Here is a 20340-nt window from a genome sequence, read left to right on the forward strand (position 1 = left end):
TCTTCTGTCATCACGTTCTATTAGTTCTACAGCTTCAGTTTCGGAACTTTCACGCTTAGTAACACATACAGCTGTTCCCTCACCACAGTACACCAGTGAAAAGAGACCCCTTTCAAACAGTGTCGCGTTCCGAACATTGTTTAAGCAACATATACCGGTATTGCGGTATTTTAAAAATTCATATCATAACAAAAATAAACACCGGTATTCGGTATGAACCGGTATACCGCCCAGCACTACTCTTTGGTCATTTTTGAGTGAGATGCTAACGGTCTAATCAGATTCAATGATCTATGCTAAGCTAAGCTACAGCTAAAAGTGCTACGCCAGACCCGGAGATCGGCTGAATGGATTCGAAAACGGTAAAACTCAACTGTTTAACTCTAGAGGAGTTGGAAAATGAGCCTATTTTCAAAAATAGTGGCGTGTTCCTTTAAGAGAAGTTCAAAAGAAAAATATGTGCATGACTCCTCTACCTACATCATATAATGATGATATCTGAAAAAGTAACCATTTTTAGCCTCTTTCAGAGAATTGCACTCTGTGAGCTCATCACCAGATGTGCAAAACATCTGTTTAAGACATATCTTTTGGTGAGTGTCCAGAAATCACTTATGGTTTTTATAATGCTTGGTGGGGATATCACTAATATAATGTTGTATATTATGATACCCTTGCCAAAACCTGTTCTTATATGCTTAATGCTTTGTCTCTGCCCCAGGCTGTAGAACCATCTGCTCTGTCTGCCTCCGTCAGCCATTTCCTCAACTGCTTCCTGAGCGCCTTCGCTGATGCCGGAGTCATTCAGCAGAACGACAAGTTAGCTTCTAGACGCAGGAGTCGGAGAAGGCGGAGCCGTGCGTCTGTGGGCGGCACTGTGACCGCCTGGTCCAACCTCACTCCGACTGACCTTTGGGGGGCCATTAAAGCTGAGGCTCAGAAGTACTACCATTACAACCTGCCCTGGTGAGTGTCCTGTTCTCTGAACACAAATAGATGCTGTGCTGTGATTTGATATGATTAGGATCTCATCTCCTTCTGGCAGTGGAGGTGTGGAGGAGGCCGTGAACAAATGCAGGCTGCAGAGGATCACCCTGCTCAGAGAGATCGCCATCAAAACTGGCATTCAGGTATATCAGTTTGTACTAGATATGATTTAACATGAGTTTTTGTCAGTCACTGTGCTTCTCTCTAACTCTGATAACTACTCCATCTCCATCTCTCCTTCAGATTCTTTTAAGAGAATATCACTTTGATTCTGAGCACAAAACTGTATTCACTGAAGAGGACATCCTTAACATTTTCCCCGTAGTAAAGCACATCAGCCCTAGGTCCAGAGATGCGCTTTTTCTCCTGCATTGTGGTCAGTCTAGGGTACAGCAAGGTGAGCATTCAGAGTAACTCTAGGTGTAGGAGTAATTTAGGGGACAAATGTTATTAGCCTAAAATATTTTAGTTTATTATTTTGTATTTTAATTTATTGTATTGTATTTAAATTTATTTTATTTTTAAAGTGTCAACAATTATTGGAATATATTAACACAAATCTAAATAAATGTATTTAATAATAATACAAATAATAAATATTATTTTTTAGTTAGATTCTCAAGGCATTTTACATACAGAAGAACAAGAGAATAAAAATAAAAATAAACACAAGGACAGCTGATATACATGTATATGCATATGTATATGAATATACACTAGCGTTCAGAAGTCTGGGGTAGGATATTTTTAAAGAAGTCTCTTATTACCACCAAGGGTGCATTTATATGATCAAAACAAAGTAAAAACAGTAATTTTATATATAATACAATAATACATAATACAATTTAAATCATTTCTATTTTAATATATTTTAGAATGTAATTTATTCCTGTAATCAAAGCTGAAGTTTTAGCAGCCATTGCTCCAGTCTTTGGAATTTCTGATTCTTTAGAAATTATTGTAATATGCTAAAATGGTGCTCAAGAAATAATTCTTATTATCATCAACGTTAAAAACAGTTGTGCTGCTTAATATTTTTGTAGAAACTGTGATACAGTTTTTTCAGGATTCTTTGATGAATCAAAAGTACACCATTTATTAGGAATATAAATCTTTTGTAACATTTTAAAATGTCTTTACTGTCACTTTCGATCAATTTAATGCATCCTTGCTAAATAAATGTTTTAATTTCATTCAAAATATAAAAACTTTTACTGACCCCAAACTTAATCGAACCTTAATCTTTAGTCTCTTTTGTATGTTTGTGCATCACTAGGTTGTCTGAAAGAGGGCTGTGAGTTAATAAGCCAGGCTCTGGGTCTCTTCACTAACGTCTACGGAGCTCTGCATCAGGATGTCTGCATATGTCTGCGGTTACTGGGACGCATACACTACATCCTCGGAGACTATGCTGAGGTATCACGTGTTCTAGAATGACAGATGAGCCTAAATAAGTCATTAGAAAATGACATTTTGAAACAAACTTTGAATTTTATGCTGTCAGGCCCGCAGTCACCAGCAGAGGGCTGTGCTGATCAGTGAGAGAGTTCTGGGAATTGAGCGTCCTAACACTATACAGGAATATGTAAGTAAGCATCTTTATTGATTCAAATAACTCTGGTTTACTATAGTATCATACACTTATGCTGGCATCAATATATGAAAGGGACGATCAAAGTTCTTTCCCCTTTGTGTAGAAGCACCTTGGTCTTTATTGCTTTGCTGGGGGGCAGTCCGTGACAGCACTGCGATTACTATACCGTGCTCGCTACCTGATGCTCCTGGTGTGTGGACAGGACCACCCTGAGATGGCTTTACTGGATGTGAGTTATAATGATAGCAATGTGATAATAATGAATAACACAGAAGTTGAAAACATCAACTAGTGGCCACCAGTGTGACATGCTGTACTCCATCTGCAACTGTTTTAAATGTTATTTAATTTCATTTAATTTAATATGTTCATCAAAGCTGCATTTATTTGATCAAAAATACAGTAATAAGAATTACTGTAATATTGTGAAATTTATTTTATTTGAAAAACAATTTAAAAGAACTGTTTAAATACACTACCGTTCAAAAGTTTGGGATCAGAACGATTTTTTATGTTTTTAAAGGAGTTTCTTATGCTCATCGAGGCTGTATTTATTTGATCACAAATACAGGAGAAAATGTAATATTGTGAAATATTTTTACGATGTAAAATAATGTTTTTCTATTTTAATATACATTAAAATCTAATTTATTCCTGTGATGCAAAGCTGAATTTTCAGCATCATTACTCCAGTCTAAAGTGTCACATGATCTTCAGAAATCATTCTAATATGCTAATTTATTGGCAGCACAACTGTTGCCAACATTGATAATTCCAATAATAAATCAGCATATTAGAATGATTTCTGAAGGATCATGTGACACTTTATACTGGAGTAATGGCTGATGGAAATTCAGCTTTGCATCACAGAAATAATTAATGAAAGGAAATTAAAATAGAAACCATTATTTTATATTGTAATAACATTTTGCAAGATTACTGTTTTTGTCTGTATTTTTGATCAAATAAATGCAGCCTTGATGAGCATAAGAGACTTCTTTAAAAAACATTACAAGTCTTACTGATCCCAAACTTTTGAACTGTAGTGTATATTTCAATGAGATTTTTTTCAAAAAAGAAAGTAATAGTTTTATGCAGCCGTGACGCATTAAATTGAACAAAAGTGACAGTAAAGACATTTATAATGCAACAAAAGATTTCTATTTAAAATAAATGCCGTACTTTTGAACTTTGTTTTCATCAAAGAATACAGAAAAACAACTGCTTTCACCATTAAAAGGATAGTTCACCTTCAGTTGCTGGTCCCCATTGACTTCAATAGTATGGAGAAAGAAAAAAAAACACTATGCAAGTCAATGGGGACCAGCAACTGAAGGTGAACTATCCCTTTAATAGTAAATGTTTCTGCAACCAAATCAGCATATTAAAATGATTTCTAAAAGATCCAGTGACACTGAAGACTGGAGTAATGGCTGCTGAGTATTCGGCTTTGCCATCACATGAATAAATTACATTTTGAATATATTCAAATAGAGAACAGTTATTTGAAACTGTGTTTTTATTGTATTTTCATAAAACAAATGCAGGCTTGATGAGCATAAGATACCTCTTTTAAAAACATTTTTAAAAATATTACTGACCCCAAACGACTGAACAGTAATACTTTCCCTCATGCATTCATATAAATTTCAATCTCATGGTATTTGCATCTCCCCCAATATTGATAAATAATGGTCATACATATCTTTGCAAATGTTTGATACTTAAGTACTAAATACAAAAAAATTGAATTAAAACACTTTTAACTGAAACATATTTTTGTTCATCTCCTGTACAGAGTAAGATAGGTCTTGTGCTTCATAGTATGATGGCCTGTGATCTTGCCCTGAAGTTCCTCGAGAACGCCCTTGCCCTGACCTCCAAATATCAGGGACCCTCGTCTCTCAAACTGGCACAAAGGTGAAGAGTGAACAGAAACACATCGTGATGGATACATTACTCATAAATTCTCAACCTGACAAAAAACATAAATGAAAAGTGTTTTAAAACTGTCATTATCCTGTCCCTCTTTACAGTCATCACTTATTGGCAAAGGTGCATGAAAGTAAAGGAGATTTCCGTGCTGCACTGACGCATGAAAAGGAGCGTTATGACATATACAGGAAGCAGGTGAATGATTACATTCCCACAATGATAAGCAGATTTGTTTTGCCTTGATTTTCATAAATGCTACTTTAATAGGTTGGAGAAGAGCACGAAGAGACCCAAGAAAGTTCAGAGTACCTAAAGCATCTGACACATCAAGTAGTGATTCTACAGAAAACTATGAACTGGATCTGCAAAACTGGCTCGGACACCAATATTCTCCCTCTCAATGTTAGTATTGTACATAACATAGAGAATACATGTGTCTTAGTTCAAGTCAAGTCAAGTCAAGTCAAGTCTGCTTTATTGTCAATTCTTCCACATGTACAGCACATACACACAGAGAATTGAAATTGCGTTACTCTCAGACCCTTGGTGCATACAGATAACACTAACAGTAGAACATAAATACAGATATACAGATTAAATATAAAATACAACTATACAAATATACAAATAAGGTAAAATGTAAAAAAGTTGAGCCCCAGCTGGACCAGTTTGTGAATGACAAAAATGCATAGTTGATGCATAGTTGTATAATAATCATGAATTAAATACACTGTCTTCGGCTTTGCTTCATCCTCATATAGCTGAACTCTCCAAGTCGTGTCTGGATAATGGAGCAGCTAAATCTTGTCACTGGAATTGTCCTTATTCCTCTTAGGTAAGAGAGACCTGAAAGTGTACTAGGAACCGTTTAATTGTTCTTTGATTGCAATGTAATTATAACTGTGTTTAATATAAATGTGTTTTTCCAATTGAGGGCAGTTTTAAATCCTAGTTTTTTTTTCTTCTTTTTTTATTTTATTTAAACTTATTTATTTAGCTTAGGGCTGCACGATTAATCGAATCGAATCGCGATCGTCATGCACATTTTGTCAGTAAAGCCGGTTCTGTGATTAGTAGTAAATCTCCATCACCTGCTTTCAGGTGGAGCAGCATTTACTACACAGAGCTGTAGTTCTCTGCTACGGAAAATTGCGTTCATAATCGCAGACGATATAATCGTAGGATTATGAAATCGACTAAATCGTTCGCGATAATGACAGCTGTTTGCATATCTTCTCAGTGAACTACAGCTTTGTGTAGTAAATTCTGCTCCATCTGAGAGCACGTTTTTACTCCAAACTCACTTCATAACGTCAGTCGAGTGTTTGAAATAAATCCTTCTGTGACACGATGTGGCTTCTTACACAGAATAATTAAGGCACATAATATTTCATTGTATTCTAAGCAGTGATAAAGGCTATGTCGATTAGCATTTCATTATAGTCAAGTCAAGTCATGATGAAAATTATAATAATAAGAACTCAGATAAACCATATATTGCCATAGTCGTGAGGCGGGTAGAACACAAGTCATCAGGGCAGTTATTTGAGATTTTGACTTACTAGTCATATGGAGATTATAGATTATAGATATTATAGATATACTTTATTATGATGAAAATTATAATAATAAGAACTCAGATAAACCATATATTGCCATAGTCGTGTGTTTATTAGTCACGTTGAATCAAAGAAAGCAGTTAAATCTTCTGTTTATTCAGCAACCGCTATAGGGATTTCCTGGGTTTCTTCTGCTAGGCGTATTTGGAGTTTCAGCGCGAGAGCGCCCTCTGGCCTTTGGATGGAGATTTACTACTGGATTTTTCCGCACGAGAGCGCCCTCTGGCCTTCGGATGGAGATTTACTGCTGATCACAGAACCGTGCTTCACTGAAAGATACGCATGACAATCGCAGCTTCTGCCTAATCGCGTTTCATCGCCTTTGCGATTTAATTTCGATTAATTGTGCAGCCCTAATTTAGCTTATTATTTAATTAATTAATTTATTAACAGGTTTAAAAAATCTTACTTTTTGTTCTATGAAAGTCACATTAAAATTGTCAAAATTTTCTCTATATTATACTCTCTTTGATTGACTCTTTAACATGCAGCCATATTTTAATTCCCTGAAGTAACAGAGACCTTGTGAAACTCAGGACTGATGCTCAGAAAACGTCACAGCTCGTACGAAATAATGTTCAGTCAATGGAGGATCTGCAGGGGCTGTTTGAGGACCACGACACATCACAAGCTATAACTCAACAGGACTTAAGCCTTGTAATTTAAGACTGCACTTTAAATAAAGTGAACAAACAGATGAGCCCTTAAATGAACAGTTGTAGTTGGGATTTAAACATATCAACATGAAATTAAAAATGTGTAAATGTAACTCTTGACCAAATAGTGTGGTGGATGATCTTATATATATAGCACTCCCTTTAAAAAGCACGAGTGTATCTGGCTGTTGAGTGTATCTAGGCAAATTTGCACATTTGTAAACCAGACTGTCTGATCATTTATGTCTTCTTTGTACATTTTGTGAATATTGCACTATATATGTATAAGAGCCACTGAGCAGTGACTAGCAAAGAGGGCTAATGCATGCACTTCATACTTGACTGAGTTTGGCTTGATTTCAAGAATTTAGGACAAGAAGTATTATTATTGCATTGTGATAAAATTATTTGTGAAAAGTGCTACAAATAAAGCAGTAAATAACATTAATTATTTATATAGTTTTTATTAATATTTTAAATTCGCTTTTATTTTTAGATTTGCAGTTTTCATTTTATCATTTTTATTTTTTAAATATTATTATTTAGGTCATTTTTATTTCAGTAGTTTTAATTTTCAGTTTAGTTTGTATTTATTTCCATGTAGTCATTTTAATGCTTCAAATTAAACCTATTTCAGTTAGCTTCCAAAGCAACATTTCTAATTTTCATTTAGTTTTTCATCTAATTTTTGTATTTTATTTTATTTCAGCTTTATTTCATTTAACAAAAAAATGTTTTTAGTCGTTTTCGTGTTAGTTAACATCTGCAACACATTGTTCCCATGTTTACATTTATTAAAATCGTAATAATTTACGTAATTAATAATGGCTCACGCAGAAATGTAATGACATTTTCTTATGATATACAGTAGCCTCACTGACCATTTGCACTTATCCATCATAGGTGCAGTACATTGCTTTGCGCTATGTGCAATAATATAACTGAAGAGGATCACATCATTTGAATGATTTTACATTAGTAACAACTGTAACACTGTAGTAGTACGTTTGTTTTTAGATAAATGTTTAAAAAATAAAAATAAACAAAACAAATATTCATATTTGGAATACCCATGGTTAAAAATACGGATATTCGTAAATGCCAATATTTATTGAAACGAAACACCGTCAAAAAAGCTCATAAAATGTGTCAGCTGAAGGTTATGATGTAAGTGACCGCTGTGATCCTCAAGGCGGGCGCGCACCCGTCTGCACCGTGCTCGCACCCGTCTGTACCGTGCGCGTGCCCGTCGCCAGTAGACGGTTATGCGGTGCAGAAATCAAGGAGGAGAAACCGCGCCGCTGACTGAGCCGGAAAATCGGAAGTGATTTTCAGCAGAGACCTATCTCATTCGTTTTCTTTTTTACCTGGCTGTGTGATCAGACAGATGAGAAACCCTTCATATAAGAAGGTAAGGATAGTTTATATTTGCTGCTAGCTGCGCTATAGTGAAAGTGAGTCGGGGAAAGTGTGTATGTGGCTGCGAAATTTGCGCCGCCCTGCCTGACTGACTCAAAATGGCGGATAGGCCGTTAGAACAAAATAAGGGTGGGAATATCAGAGAGCCATATAAACTAAAGCCGGTAATGGCATAACTTGAATAGAAAAGTAGATTCATCCTCATGTAATTAAATTAAACCTCTTGTCTGACCTGAAATTTGTGACTGCCGGCCTTAAGTGATTTGACACCTAATGTTAGCTAGTTCATGTTAGCATCCTCTCCGCACTAAACTCATTGAATAAGTAATAACAACTGGTGTCATTTGTATTTATGTGTATCAAAAGCTCTGTCGCACTACCGTGGCTTTAAAGCCGTTAAAGTTGTATTTCAGTGGCTGGTGTTGGTGAAATCTGGGATTGGGTGTGCCTGTGACGGCTGAAGGCCGGAGATTCATCACGTCGATGCCGGTGCATAACTATGTTTCGCTACGGTTATGATAAAATGCTGTTTAATCTGTCAACAAGGGCGTGTATGATGTGTTATGCTGCGTTAGCTAATCAATAGTCGAGCCGTTCATGATTATAGTTGGCAAACAAATTGTCAACGTTGACTGTGGCTGCCGTCATATTTTGATTCAGTTTTCAAGATGGAATGATTTTGAATAAGATAAATATGCGATACTTAAGTCTTATTGTGAGCCCCCAGAAACTTAATGTTGTTAAGACATTAATAAATATGTGCTAAGCTACATCACCAGCTCAAGAATCATGACATGTTCTCGGTAACACTATATATTTATGCTCGCACGCCTTAGATTATTCAGCTGTCATCACTCTCTCCTACCACGTGGGCGTTGCCTTACTGTGGCTAATGATTATTATTTATCCGGCCTAATTCATTTTAGGCTGCTTGGCCTGAACTTGCCTTACATCTGACGTCATTCAGTGTGACGTATTTATTGCAATCTAATTATAATGTGAGTAATTTTTTTTTTTAACCCTACCCAGATGAAAATGACACTGACACAACTGGCTCACAATTCTTGAGAATTTCTTGGAAATAAAACTGGTTATCAATTAATTATGTATGTTGTAGGCCTTTTTCCATAAATACATCCAATGTGCTCCTATATATTTGGAATTATTGTAAATTAAGACCTGTTCACACACCAACATAAATGCTTAACACGAAATCTGGTAGATCTAGTGCTGTCAAAGTTCATGCATTAACGCATTAATGCAGTCTCACTTAAAAACAAAAAATAGGCTAGATATATCATAGTTAACGCAGGTTCTATTTGACCCTATGAATCACCCGCAGTTCAAGCCATGGTTGCAAGGTCCGCGGTATTTCTTTGAACCAAACATTATTTGTAGCACGCCGCCCATCCATTATTCACAAAGAGCTTTGTGCTCTGTTACTTCTAATAAAAAAACATAGTCTCATCTCTCAAATTCTGTCCATTTTGTCACAAAATTCTTACAATAAATGCTCAGATTGCTGCATTTATGTTACTCCGTACTAATCAGAACATTGCTAAATTATCGCCAAATGTTAATGTGAAACATAGACTGATTTCAAGATTGTAGGCCTATATCAAAATTTACCCGGTAGTTATCAACACCATAGCTACATAAAAAGCATGGTGCATTTTTGTTGCAGCATTACAATGTTCTTCTAGCAACTCTAATATTTAGCATACTTTTTATACAAGTATACAGCCAATCCTCACTGATTTTAGTGTATTGTGGAGATTTATTGGGAGTAGATGTTTCTGTCAATGGGGCAGCCTTAGAAACGGTTTGAGACACACCTATAGACCAGTTAACTGCATCAGAGCACAATTAAACCAAATCAAAATTCAACATGCTGTCATTTCCGCACTAGTGGTTTATGCTGTTGTAATGAAAGTATTAGCTTTGTTTTAAAGTCCCCCTGTAGTCAAAAAATGTATCCTTTAAAACTCATCTTTGATCATCAAAATGACATATTTAAATGTTTTTTCTTGGGAAAATAATTTTCTCATGCCGTAAAATAGCTTGAATGTAACTCTACACCCTTGCCTCAATTACTATACGCGGATCTATGAATACGCAAATTAGCCCCGCCTCCACTCAGTCATACACCAGCCAGCCATGAGCCAGCGCCTCCTGATCCACTAACTGAACTGTAGTAAACGGCATACAATGGCAATGGCAAGTGTAAATACTGGTTTAATTAAGCCATATGTGTTTGAACCAGAAATAAGCTGGTATGCTCAATGCAAGCAAGGAGACTGATGGCTAACTTCGTGAGGTAACATTATCTGTTTGCTCTGGTTCGTACACTGATAATGACTGATAAAACTGTTTTACTAGCGGACAACTACAGTGGATACTGTAACATTCGTTAAATTTACTTACTTGACAATGTTGTGTCCTCAAAATACCTTGAAGACTCAAATGCAGTGAAACAGTTTGTGATTTCTAAATCGCGCCCACGAGCATACGCGTGTGACGTGCGGATGTCATTGCGGGAGAGGTGCGTCTGACTCCGGGCTACTTTTATACTGCTGCCGTGGGTTATTATTCAAGTTAGCGGTTCTAAATACAAATAAATAAGCGCTAACAGCACATGACATCATGAAATTTGGGGGAAATATTAAAGGGCTCATATGATGTTGCTAAAAAGAACATTATGTTGTGTATTTGGTGTAATGAAATGTTAATGCGGTTTAAGGTTCAAAAAATATTATTTTCCACATACTGGACATTATTGGTTCTCCTCTATGCCCCGCCTTTCTGAAACGCTTCGATTTTTACAAAGCTCATGAGTCTGAAAAGCGAGGTGTGCTCTGATTGGCCAGCTATCCAGTGCGTTGTGATTGGCCAACTACCTCAAGCGTGTGACGGAAATGTTACGCCCCTTACCATATTGTGATGCCGTGTACCGGCCGGAGCGAAGAGACAAAAACATTAAAACCCATTATAAACGAGGCATTTGTTGCATCCAGTGGGGACATCAGCGATCCACAGCGCGAAAATGATGTATTTCCTCGGCGACCAGCACAGATCAGCTCCAGGCATGATGAAGCGGATATCGTCCTCTTTTGGAAGGCCAAACAAAGTAGTTTCGTTTTCACAACGAAACACACGGCAACAATACTGCAGCGAGAATCAAAGTTACGCCTTCTTTCTTTGCGTGAACATTTGGGCGGTGTTATGCAAATCTTCCCACATCGTGACGTAGACATGTGGGGGCGTGTTAGAACGAGCCGTTTTAGGTAGGCGTGGTTGACTCTTAACTTTTATAAAGAATATCTCTTTGGATTTGAGACTTTAGTCTTTGCAACTGTACAGATCTTCTTTATGCACCAAGAGCTTGTAACACTCCAAAGAGAAAGGAAAAATTGAAATCGCATCATATGACCCCTTTAACAGTTAGTGAAACATCTACAGAAAAAATATAACTGTTACCGGATTAACCTCTCACTAGACCCTCTGCTTTGCAGCACAGTTAATGATACGCTAAGGATAGAATCCCTTGACGCGATTGGTTATTGAATTTTGTGACGTAGAAAAAAAAGGCCGCGTTTCAAACCGCGTTTCTGTGACTGCCTTTGTGAAACTACAGTTTTAAGGAGAAAATACTCAGCAATGGTGCTGATAAATAGGTTGGCACATGGTTTGTCTAAAAGCATATTAAAAACACCACATAGACAAATAAACAACATAAAAAAACTTGATTTTCACCACAGGGGGACTTTAAAGGAAAATATTTTCAAGAAAATGTTTTGGGGACTTTTTGTTAGCTGTTTGGTTTACTTCTCTTCCTAAGTGCTATTTTTTGTAGCAATAAATCAGTATTCACCATTTCTTTTTTGACTTTGCAGCTGCGTCTGACTTGTTTTGTATGTGCATTCTTTTTTCTACTACTTTTTTTTGTTTAAAGGGCACCTATTATGTAAAATCCACCTTTACATGGTGTTTGGACATAAATGTGTGCTGGCAGTGTGTGAACACAACCATCCTACAATGATAAAAATTCACCCACTCCTTATTTTTTAATCCCCATTAAACCAACTCAGTCTCATTAGACATGCCGTTTTGATTCTCTGTGCAGTGTGACATCACACTGCTCAGGTCCCGCCCACGGCCGCTGACTGACAGTCCTGCATTACCATAGGCATCCCCACACATTTGCCACATGAGCACCTGTACGAGAAGTAATATTTGAACATGACACATAAATGTCATGTCGTTATAGTGCTTAAAACCGTATTTGTGTGCGTGTCATTTCGTTAAAGCACATAGCAAACATTGTCGAAGTATTTGTGTGTATGTGTGTTGCTCATCCGTCATTGCAAATAGGCTGTGAAAACTCTACAAGTACATAAATCTCAGTCAAGTTGCTTCTACCGACTATTTATTGCTGTAGGTATGCAAAGCAGAGGTATATATGCCTCTTTTGAAGACGGGGCGGGAAAATGCAGCTCATGCATTTAAAGTAGGGCTGCACGATTAATCGCATGCGATATTTAACACGCATCTTGTCAGAAAGCCGGTTCTGTAATCAGCGTAAATCTCCATCACCTGCGGGCTTTCACATTGAGCAGCATTAACTACACAGAGCCGTTGTTCACTGATGAGCAGCGCAAAAAATCGCGCGAATGTGAACGTGGTTTTGCGCAACTCTTCAGTGAACAGCGGCTCTGTGTAGTTAATGCTGCTCAATGTGAAAGACCGCAGGTGATGGAGATTTACCGCTGATTACAGAACCGGCTTTACTGATAAGATGCGCGTTAAATATTGTTTTTTTTTTTGTTTTTTGTTTTTAGACATGCCCCAAAAAATACATTTCTCACATGTTAAAATAAATGATCTGTGGGGTATTTTGAGCTGAAACTTCACAGACACATTCTGGGGACACCCAAGACCACTATTACATCTTGAAAAAGGGCATAATAGGTCCCCTTTAAACCAAAATTGAGAACCAGACATTTCAGAATATTTGCTTTTTTCTTGTTTTTGTCAGTTTCCAGAATCAGAAATGTTATTTTTTTTGTTTTAATAGTAGTTTGCATATAACTGCAGCCAAACTATAGGCTAGCGCTTTTATGATTGAAGGGCTCTAGACTGCGACCGTTTTTTGAGAATGTGCGAACTAAAATTTGACGTGGTCGCATTTGTACGTGGGCTGCTCTGCTCCATACAGCGCACGCTGCATAGGCCTGTGACGATAACATTTTGTTGTGCGATATATTGCCCCAGAAATAATTGCGATAATATTATTGTCATTTTAAGACCATTTTATGTCACTGAGTGAGTATATAATCATAATATAAAAGCTAGGGGTGCTCCGATTGATCGGCCGATAATCACGTTGGGATGATTGATCGGCGGTCTCTAAAAAGGCCGATCTCAAGCTGATGACGCTGCCATGACGATGCACACACTTTCAAATGACAACAACCTTTTAATTCTTAAGAATATTTAGATCATGGAAATTAAGTATCAAAATAAAAAACTTGAATAAATAGTAGGGGTGGAAGAAAAAATCGATCCATCGATGCATGCGATTCTCTCTCCAACGATACTGAGAATTTCAGAATCGATTCTGAGCTTAGTTTGTAACCAGATACGCGATGACGCTGAGTTTGCTTTAGAAACACCCGTATTATGCTTGCTTCCAATTCCTCACCCACATACACCACTCGAACCTTCCGTAAAATAATCTTTCATAAAGTTCGGAAAGGTTGAAGCAAATTACAAGGACATTCGCAGGCTTCATTGCACCGGATGCGCTGTGAGAGACACACGCTTTGTTTGATGTTACACTTGAAGTGTGCAGCCTCGCCCGTCGGTATTTTCCTTACAAATGCTCTACGAAGTCATCATTTATCTGGTTTGGAATGCAGTGGACTTAAATATTTAAAATATGAACCTCACTAACAGAAGGCTGCTTTCAGTTTCAAATGCTGACGCGCACTTTGTTTGTGAAGACTGCTCGCGCATGCGGCTGTGCGTGACTCCGTGTAAGTGGTTTAATGCACTTGTGTCTCAAAATGGTTTTATGTCATCTCTAATCTACAGAATGGCTCTGACCTTTGGCAACTAACATCAACTTCTCCAGACTGTAAATCGGTGGAAAATCAGGGCAAGAAATTGTGTAGTGTATTCCAGCCTTTAGAGACGATAGACATAGATAGAAGTTGACATCCATTTAATAAGAGGTTTCATAATGAGGCTAGTTTCTGTGTCCATCCCCATGAATGAAATGTTTTATTGGCTTGTTTTATTTTATTTTTGAATATGTGCTACTTACAGTAGCTGATCGTGGAATAGTCTAGATGCTTAATAGATCTCCCGCTGTCTATGATGTCATAGTAAAAAACAACAGTATAAATGAAGAAAAATCACTCACAGTTCTGGAATGGAAAACGTTCAGATAATCTTAAATACTGAAAGCACTCTTTGTTTGTTGTTTGTAATATGTTTCTATTGCCTTGCGAAAGTATTCCTACCCCTTTATTTTTTCACATTTTGTTATGTTGCTGCCTTATGTTAAACTGCCTTAAATTACTTTTTCTCCACATCAATCTACACTCCATACATCATAATGGTAAAATTTTAAGATTCTCAAGTCGGTAAACTAATTAATTAATAAAGGGGGGAAAAGTAGATCAAGAATCGTTCTGAAATCTGATCGTGACTCCCAGAATCGGATCGGATCTTTAGGTGACTAAAGATTCCCACCCCTAATAAATAGTAAATTAACATTTTCTAACAAAAAGTGAAAAGTAACAAGTAGAAAAAAAGAAAAATTTACAAATAACTTGTATGGAGATTTTTCCCTCACCTTCTTTTCTCTGTAAATTAAGGGGTGCACTGTATTGCTGAAAAACACAATCCCTACTTAGCAGTCAGATGTCCGTATGCACAAAGGCACAGATCCCTAAACAAGGCCATATCTGCAGATGAAACTTTTTTTGTAGAAGCAGTTTTTTACATTTGAACTAGCACCAACTTAACCACGTTATGTACGAGAAGCTGCAAAAGACATGGTGACATATATTTTTTATAAATATAATGGGCAGTATATTGTCACCAAAAATGATTGAGGTCATGTACTTGAGCCCGACCGATAGGCCTGCACGATTAATCGTTTGTAAACCGAAATCGCGATTTGAAAGGGTGTGATTTTCAAATCGCAAGAGCTGCGATTATTTAGATGAAGGACTATCAGAGATTTAACAAGCATCTACGTAGTTTTTCACAGTTTGCTTCATGCGCATTTTACTTTGATGCAGAGTTTAACCAATAGGGAGCATTCACTGCACGTGCTGACTGAACCAGCAAATAGCGCCATTTGGAAAAGATAAGCGCGAGCGGGAGCAGCAGTTCAACTTCCCAACAAAGTGTGTCTGCAGACGACTTGGTACCTAAACGAAAAAGCACCGCATATGTTTGGAATTATTTTGGAATTATTTTTGTCTGTCGACCTCGCGAGGCAACACAACCAACCTATATCAGCACCTGCAGAAGTATCACAGACAAATCTATGATGAATGCATGGCCAAAAGGCAGATTCTAAACATCCACGTGAGACGCGCGCGCATGTAAACGCCCACATCGCCTCCGCATAAACAAACGTGACGAGTTCATCCCGGCTACTTTTTGTTTCTGGAAGACGCGCTGAGAGAAATAACCCAGAATTTACCTCACAACGCAATGCGTCGCGCAGCTAGATCCTGTGGAGAATATCACTCTGATGAGTAGCCTAAGATTACTTGCATCTGTTGTTATTGTGACATAATTTGTACACATTTTACTAGTTAGACTTTTCTAATTCCTGACTACATGTTTGAAATCAAGTGAAACATTTTGAAATATGTGATATTTCATTGTCTAAATGTCTCACAACGCCAGGATGTTTGTTTAATGTTTTAACATCTAAAACCACAAGATATAAAAGTAGTGTGAGGGTTAACGCTATCTCTCAGGTGTGAATCACTAAATATTCATGGCCATTGTCACTCCCTCGCATAAGGGCATTCTGTCACAAAACATGTTTTACAAATGTTAAATCAATATATTGTTTTCTGTAAATAAGTGAACGGGATAATTTTCACATAATTTTGTAGCAAAAACTCTAGTCTACCACATTCAGTTCTCAAAAGTATGTGTTTTATGTCCTTATGTCAGTGACTTTAAAAAAAATAGTTTTTCACTAACCACGTATAAACATTGTTTTCTCAAAAGCACAAACATGTACATTCATGTTGCTCACATATTATTGTAGCCCAGTTTGTGCTGAATACAGTGTTATCAGACTTTAGCCATTACATTTTTTTTAAGATACTGAAAAAAAACACATGTCAGGGCAGGCCAAAACTTCTCCAGGGCCCCAAAACACCCTCAGACCCCAGAGGGTTAAATGGCAAAAACTTTTGCTGTCATTGTTTCAACCTTAATGTAGGTTATGGTCAGTGTTTTACTGATGTAGAATTGTTTACAGTGTGTTTGGGTTCTTAAAAGTTTAATATTTTATATATAATTGTTAATTTAACTCCGCGTCTATAGCCCCCGGGGTTCGGGAGTTACGGGCGGTTAAATTTGCGGTCCGGAGCTGACCGATCTAGCGATCCCGGGGGGCTACCGATGCGCGGAGGGTGGCGTTCGAGAGGGCTTCTCGAGCTGAAGGGATCCCCCGGATTTGGTGGAGATCCGCCGGCGCATTCGTGAGATAGTGACACCAGCCAACACTTTCACTTCAGTAAGGCGGTCTCTTGTTCAGGCAGCAGCATTCAAGCGTTGTCTTATTCGACCGTAAGTGTGCCTCCATCATTACATATCTTTGTCGCGTCATTATAAGTGTTTGATCACCACATTTGAGTGATCATTGCAAAAAATGTGTTTATGTATATATATTCTGTGTATGTATATACTGTATTCTATATATAGTACCAGTCAAATGTTTGGACACACGAATGGGAAAGTGTCCAAACTTTTGACTGGTACTGTACTATAATATATACAAAGAATATCGGCCGATATATCGATATCTGCCTTTTATTTTTAATTTTCTTTACTCCCAAATATCGGTATCGGCCCCAAAAAACCCATATCGGTCGGGCTCTATCATGTACATATATTAGGGCTGTCAAAATGGCTGAAAAAGTAAATTCGAATTTTGTACTTAAATATTATCAAAATTTGAATTTATATTCAAATTTAAAATGCATAATTTCAGTTAGGGTGAAGAAAAGCTTTTGGCTTCTCTTCTGAGGCCACAAGAGGGCGCATTGAGCAAAATATTACTAATGCACGTTTATTCAAAGCATAAGATAACATGACTATATGTGAAAAAATGTGCATAATGTTTACAACAATGTTTATAAACCAATTATAATTAAGTTGCTTAAACAACTATAAACAAAACAGCATCATGTATGTATGCATAGTTTAATACAAAGGCGCGGCAAGCCAATCACACAGAGTACGTTTTTCATTTAAAAATATGAGATGCAGTGGGATGGGGGAAAAACCCGCTGTAAAGTCTCGATATATGTTTTTTTCAAAGTTAAACTTGCATTAATTTTACATGGCTTTCTAAACATGCGGTTCTTTTGTGCGAAATGCAATGGTGATAGATATCCCTCTAGAAAATTCACGAAATATGTGTTCTGTGTGAACTGCTTGGTTTCAGCTTTGATGTAAACAAGATCTTCTCCGCATTGATGTTCTTTTTCCGCAATATTTTAATGAACAACGCGGCAGCGCCGCATCTAGTGGCTTCAACTGGATAGGCTAACAAAGACATTATAATGCAACGACACTTACATCGTCATTTTATCTCGTGCGCCACTGATAAGGCAGCCTGATGCACACCTAAAATTTGAATGCAACGTTTTTGTATTCGAATGTGGATTTTTATTTTAAATTAGACTAATATTGGAAATTCGAATTTTTTTTGACGGCCCTAACATGTATTGTGCGATAAGTCGATATATTGATTATTGCGACAGGTCTAACGCTGCAGAGCCACAGCACAGTGCAGCAGGAGTCAGATTTCACTGATCACGTGAAGAGACTGAGAGAGGCGCTGTCAGTAGGAGTGCTTTGCTAAATCTGTAAATTATTATCAATATACGTGTATATATAGTACATCATGTGGTGAGTGCCATGCCTCGTCTTATTTGTTTTTGTTAATAAATGTTATGTAGTTTGTCATTGTTCGGTTTTTTTTTTTGTGTGCTTTTTATTAAGAATATTGATGAATTCATCTTTCAAGCATTGATTTTAGTCTTAGAAAGTGACAGGTGTAAAGATGTAAGCACAACAGACAATTATATTTTCTTGTAAAACATGACACCAAGATTGCAAATTCAAAAGCGTCACATAGCAAAAGAGGAACTCCCGTTCACAAAATTCAAATCACAAATAATACTGATGAAAAAGAACAGGCTGAATGTTTATCCCACTTATGCCAACGACATGGCCTGTGCCCAATTTATAAGAGTGATAGCAGACAATCTCAGAAAAAAGACTGCTGACAAAATTGCCTCCGCCCACTATCTATCATTTATGATTAGGACATCTACACCAAAGAATGTGAGAGTGTGCCCGTGTCATTGATAATGGAAGATCTACCAATATCCTAATTGGTCATATTGACATTCAACACGGCCATTCAGAAGGTAAAGTGAGATTCCTGAAAAAACTGTTCAATCAGCATGCATTGATTAATCCCATGTTGTAGCAAAAAAAAAAAAACACAACAAAATACAAATCATGTGATAGTTAGGGGTGTGCGATATTGACAAAAAATAATATCTCGATATTTTCTGGGATTTTATCGATGACGATAATTAGACGATATTTTGCTGAGTGTGTTATTATGCTGGTACCTTAAGGACTGCCGAAGACAGCTGACTCATAATGTTTTTAATATTCTTCATATTCTGTGTGGTGGTCAGTTCATACTGATAGAAATTAATCTTTTCCAATAAGTTTAAACAGATTTTTACATTTTATGGGCATTTTATTACGATATTATCGCAGACGATATATATCGCACACCCCTAGTGCTGGTGCGACCAACTGAGAAAGTCGCACCAGTGCGACCAGGCATATTATCTCCTCATTTCATGCATCACATTTGTCTTTGTGCTATAACATAGCATTGATGTGCCCAGGCATGTTTTTAAATAAATCATTATATTATAGAGCTGAAAGCATTTAACAGTCTCAGAATTGGTCTAGACACTGTCTCGCCAGATCTGGCTTTCTGTGTGAGTCAAGCGGTGGTTATTGGAACCCTATTTGAAGCCATATGTTTTGGGTTGTTTAATCCTAAATATGGCCAACATCCTGTGACATTCTGTCTTATAAGTTTGTTAGGTTGAAATTCGGATTGCAGTAAAAGATTGTTTGTATTTGGGCTTTCCATGGGATAGATTGGTATTTTAGAAATTAGCTATTGTTGAGTTTGGTGAGTTTTATAGAAGGATTGTATGAAGAGCTTGTACTTCCTTTTGATTAAAAGATGTATACTGACCTTTGCTTTTTGTGTAATGCAGGGAAGTTAAGCTGACTTGTTTCCCCTGCTTGGGACATGAATCATAACTTTAACAATTAGTTGTTTATAAGGCAAGTAATACCTTCACATAAATGCATCCAGTATTACTGATTAGAGCTGCACAGTGTATCACATTAAAATCAAAATATTGATATGGCTTAGTGTGGCTTAATGTGTTTGCGTGAATGTGTGGCATGCTTCAAAGTGAATGAACGGCGCTCTGTTCTGTCCTCTACTACACATACTCCAAACACACGTGGTATAGTATGGAAGAATATTCAGGACTTTTTTCAAAAGCAATTGCAAATTGTATTTTCAATTGCGTTTTCCACCTGTGGGTGCATAAATTGTGACATAATCCAAATGCAATTGCAAATCTTGCATTACAGTTTGCATTTTCGCTTTCGCGAAAGCACAGTGACTGACACATTTCAAATGAAAAAGCAAAGTCCATTTAACGAGTTATGAGCCCAACCCTATACGGACACCTTGGCAATTGAATCTCCATTGGCTAGTACATTTTTTAGTTTACTCGCCAGACTGATATAC

General features: G+C 37.1%; 2 protein-coding genes across 2 annotated transcripts in view; both read left to right on the forward strand.

The window, feature by feature from the left end:
- Positions 1-7104, forward strand: part of LOC107697344 (clustered mitochondria protein homolog) — a 17068-nt gene extending 9964 nt beyond the window's left edge. The window contains 12 exon segments of the mRNA XM_016498085.1: positions 531-593; positions 722-966; positions 1046-1130; positions 1231-1384; positions 2264-2403; positions 2492-2572; positions 2685-2810; positions 4380-4501; positions 4618-4711; positions 4784-4918; positions 5278-5351; positions 6648-7104. Of these exon segments, the coding sequence (XP_016353571.1) occupies positions 531-593; positions 722-966; positions 1046-1130; positions 1231-1384; positions 2264-2403; positions 2492-2572; positions 2685-2810; positions 4380-4501; positions 4618-4711; positions 4784-4918; positions 5278-5351; positions 6648-6801 (1473 nt within the window). The 3' untranslated portion in view covers positions 6802-7104.
- Positions 7105-8000: 896 nt separating this feature from the next.
- LOC107697343 (lissencephaly-1 homolog B) overlaps positions 8001-20340 on the forward strand; it is a 61540-nt gene continuing 49200 nt past the window's right edge. Inside the window, exon 1 of the mRNA XM_016498084.1 lies at positions 8001-8202. The gene's annotated coding sequence lies outside the window, so the exon portion shown is untranslated. The remainder of the gene's footprint in view (positions 8203-20340) is intronic.

This window comes from Sinocyclocheilus anshuiensis, unplaced genomic scaffold (assembly GCF_001515605.1).
Source record: "Sinocyclocheilus anshuiensis isolate Anshui unplaced genomic scaffold, SAMN03320099.WGS_v1.1 scaffold1095, whole genome shotgun sequence".
In the NCBI taxonomy this organism is placed as follows: Eukaryota; Metazoa; Chordata; class Actinopteri; order Cypriniformes; family Cyprinidae; genus Sinocyclocheilus; species Sinocyclocheilus anshuiensis.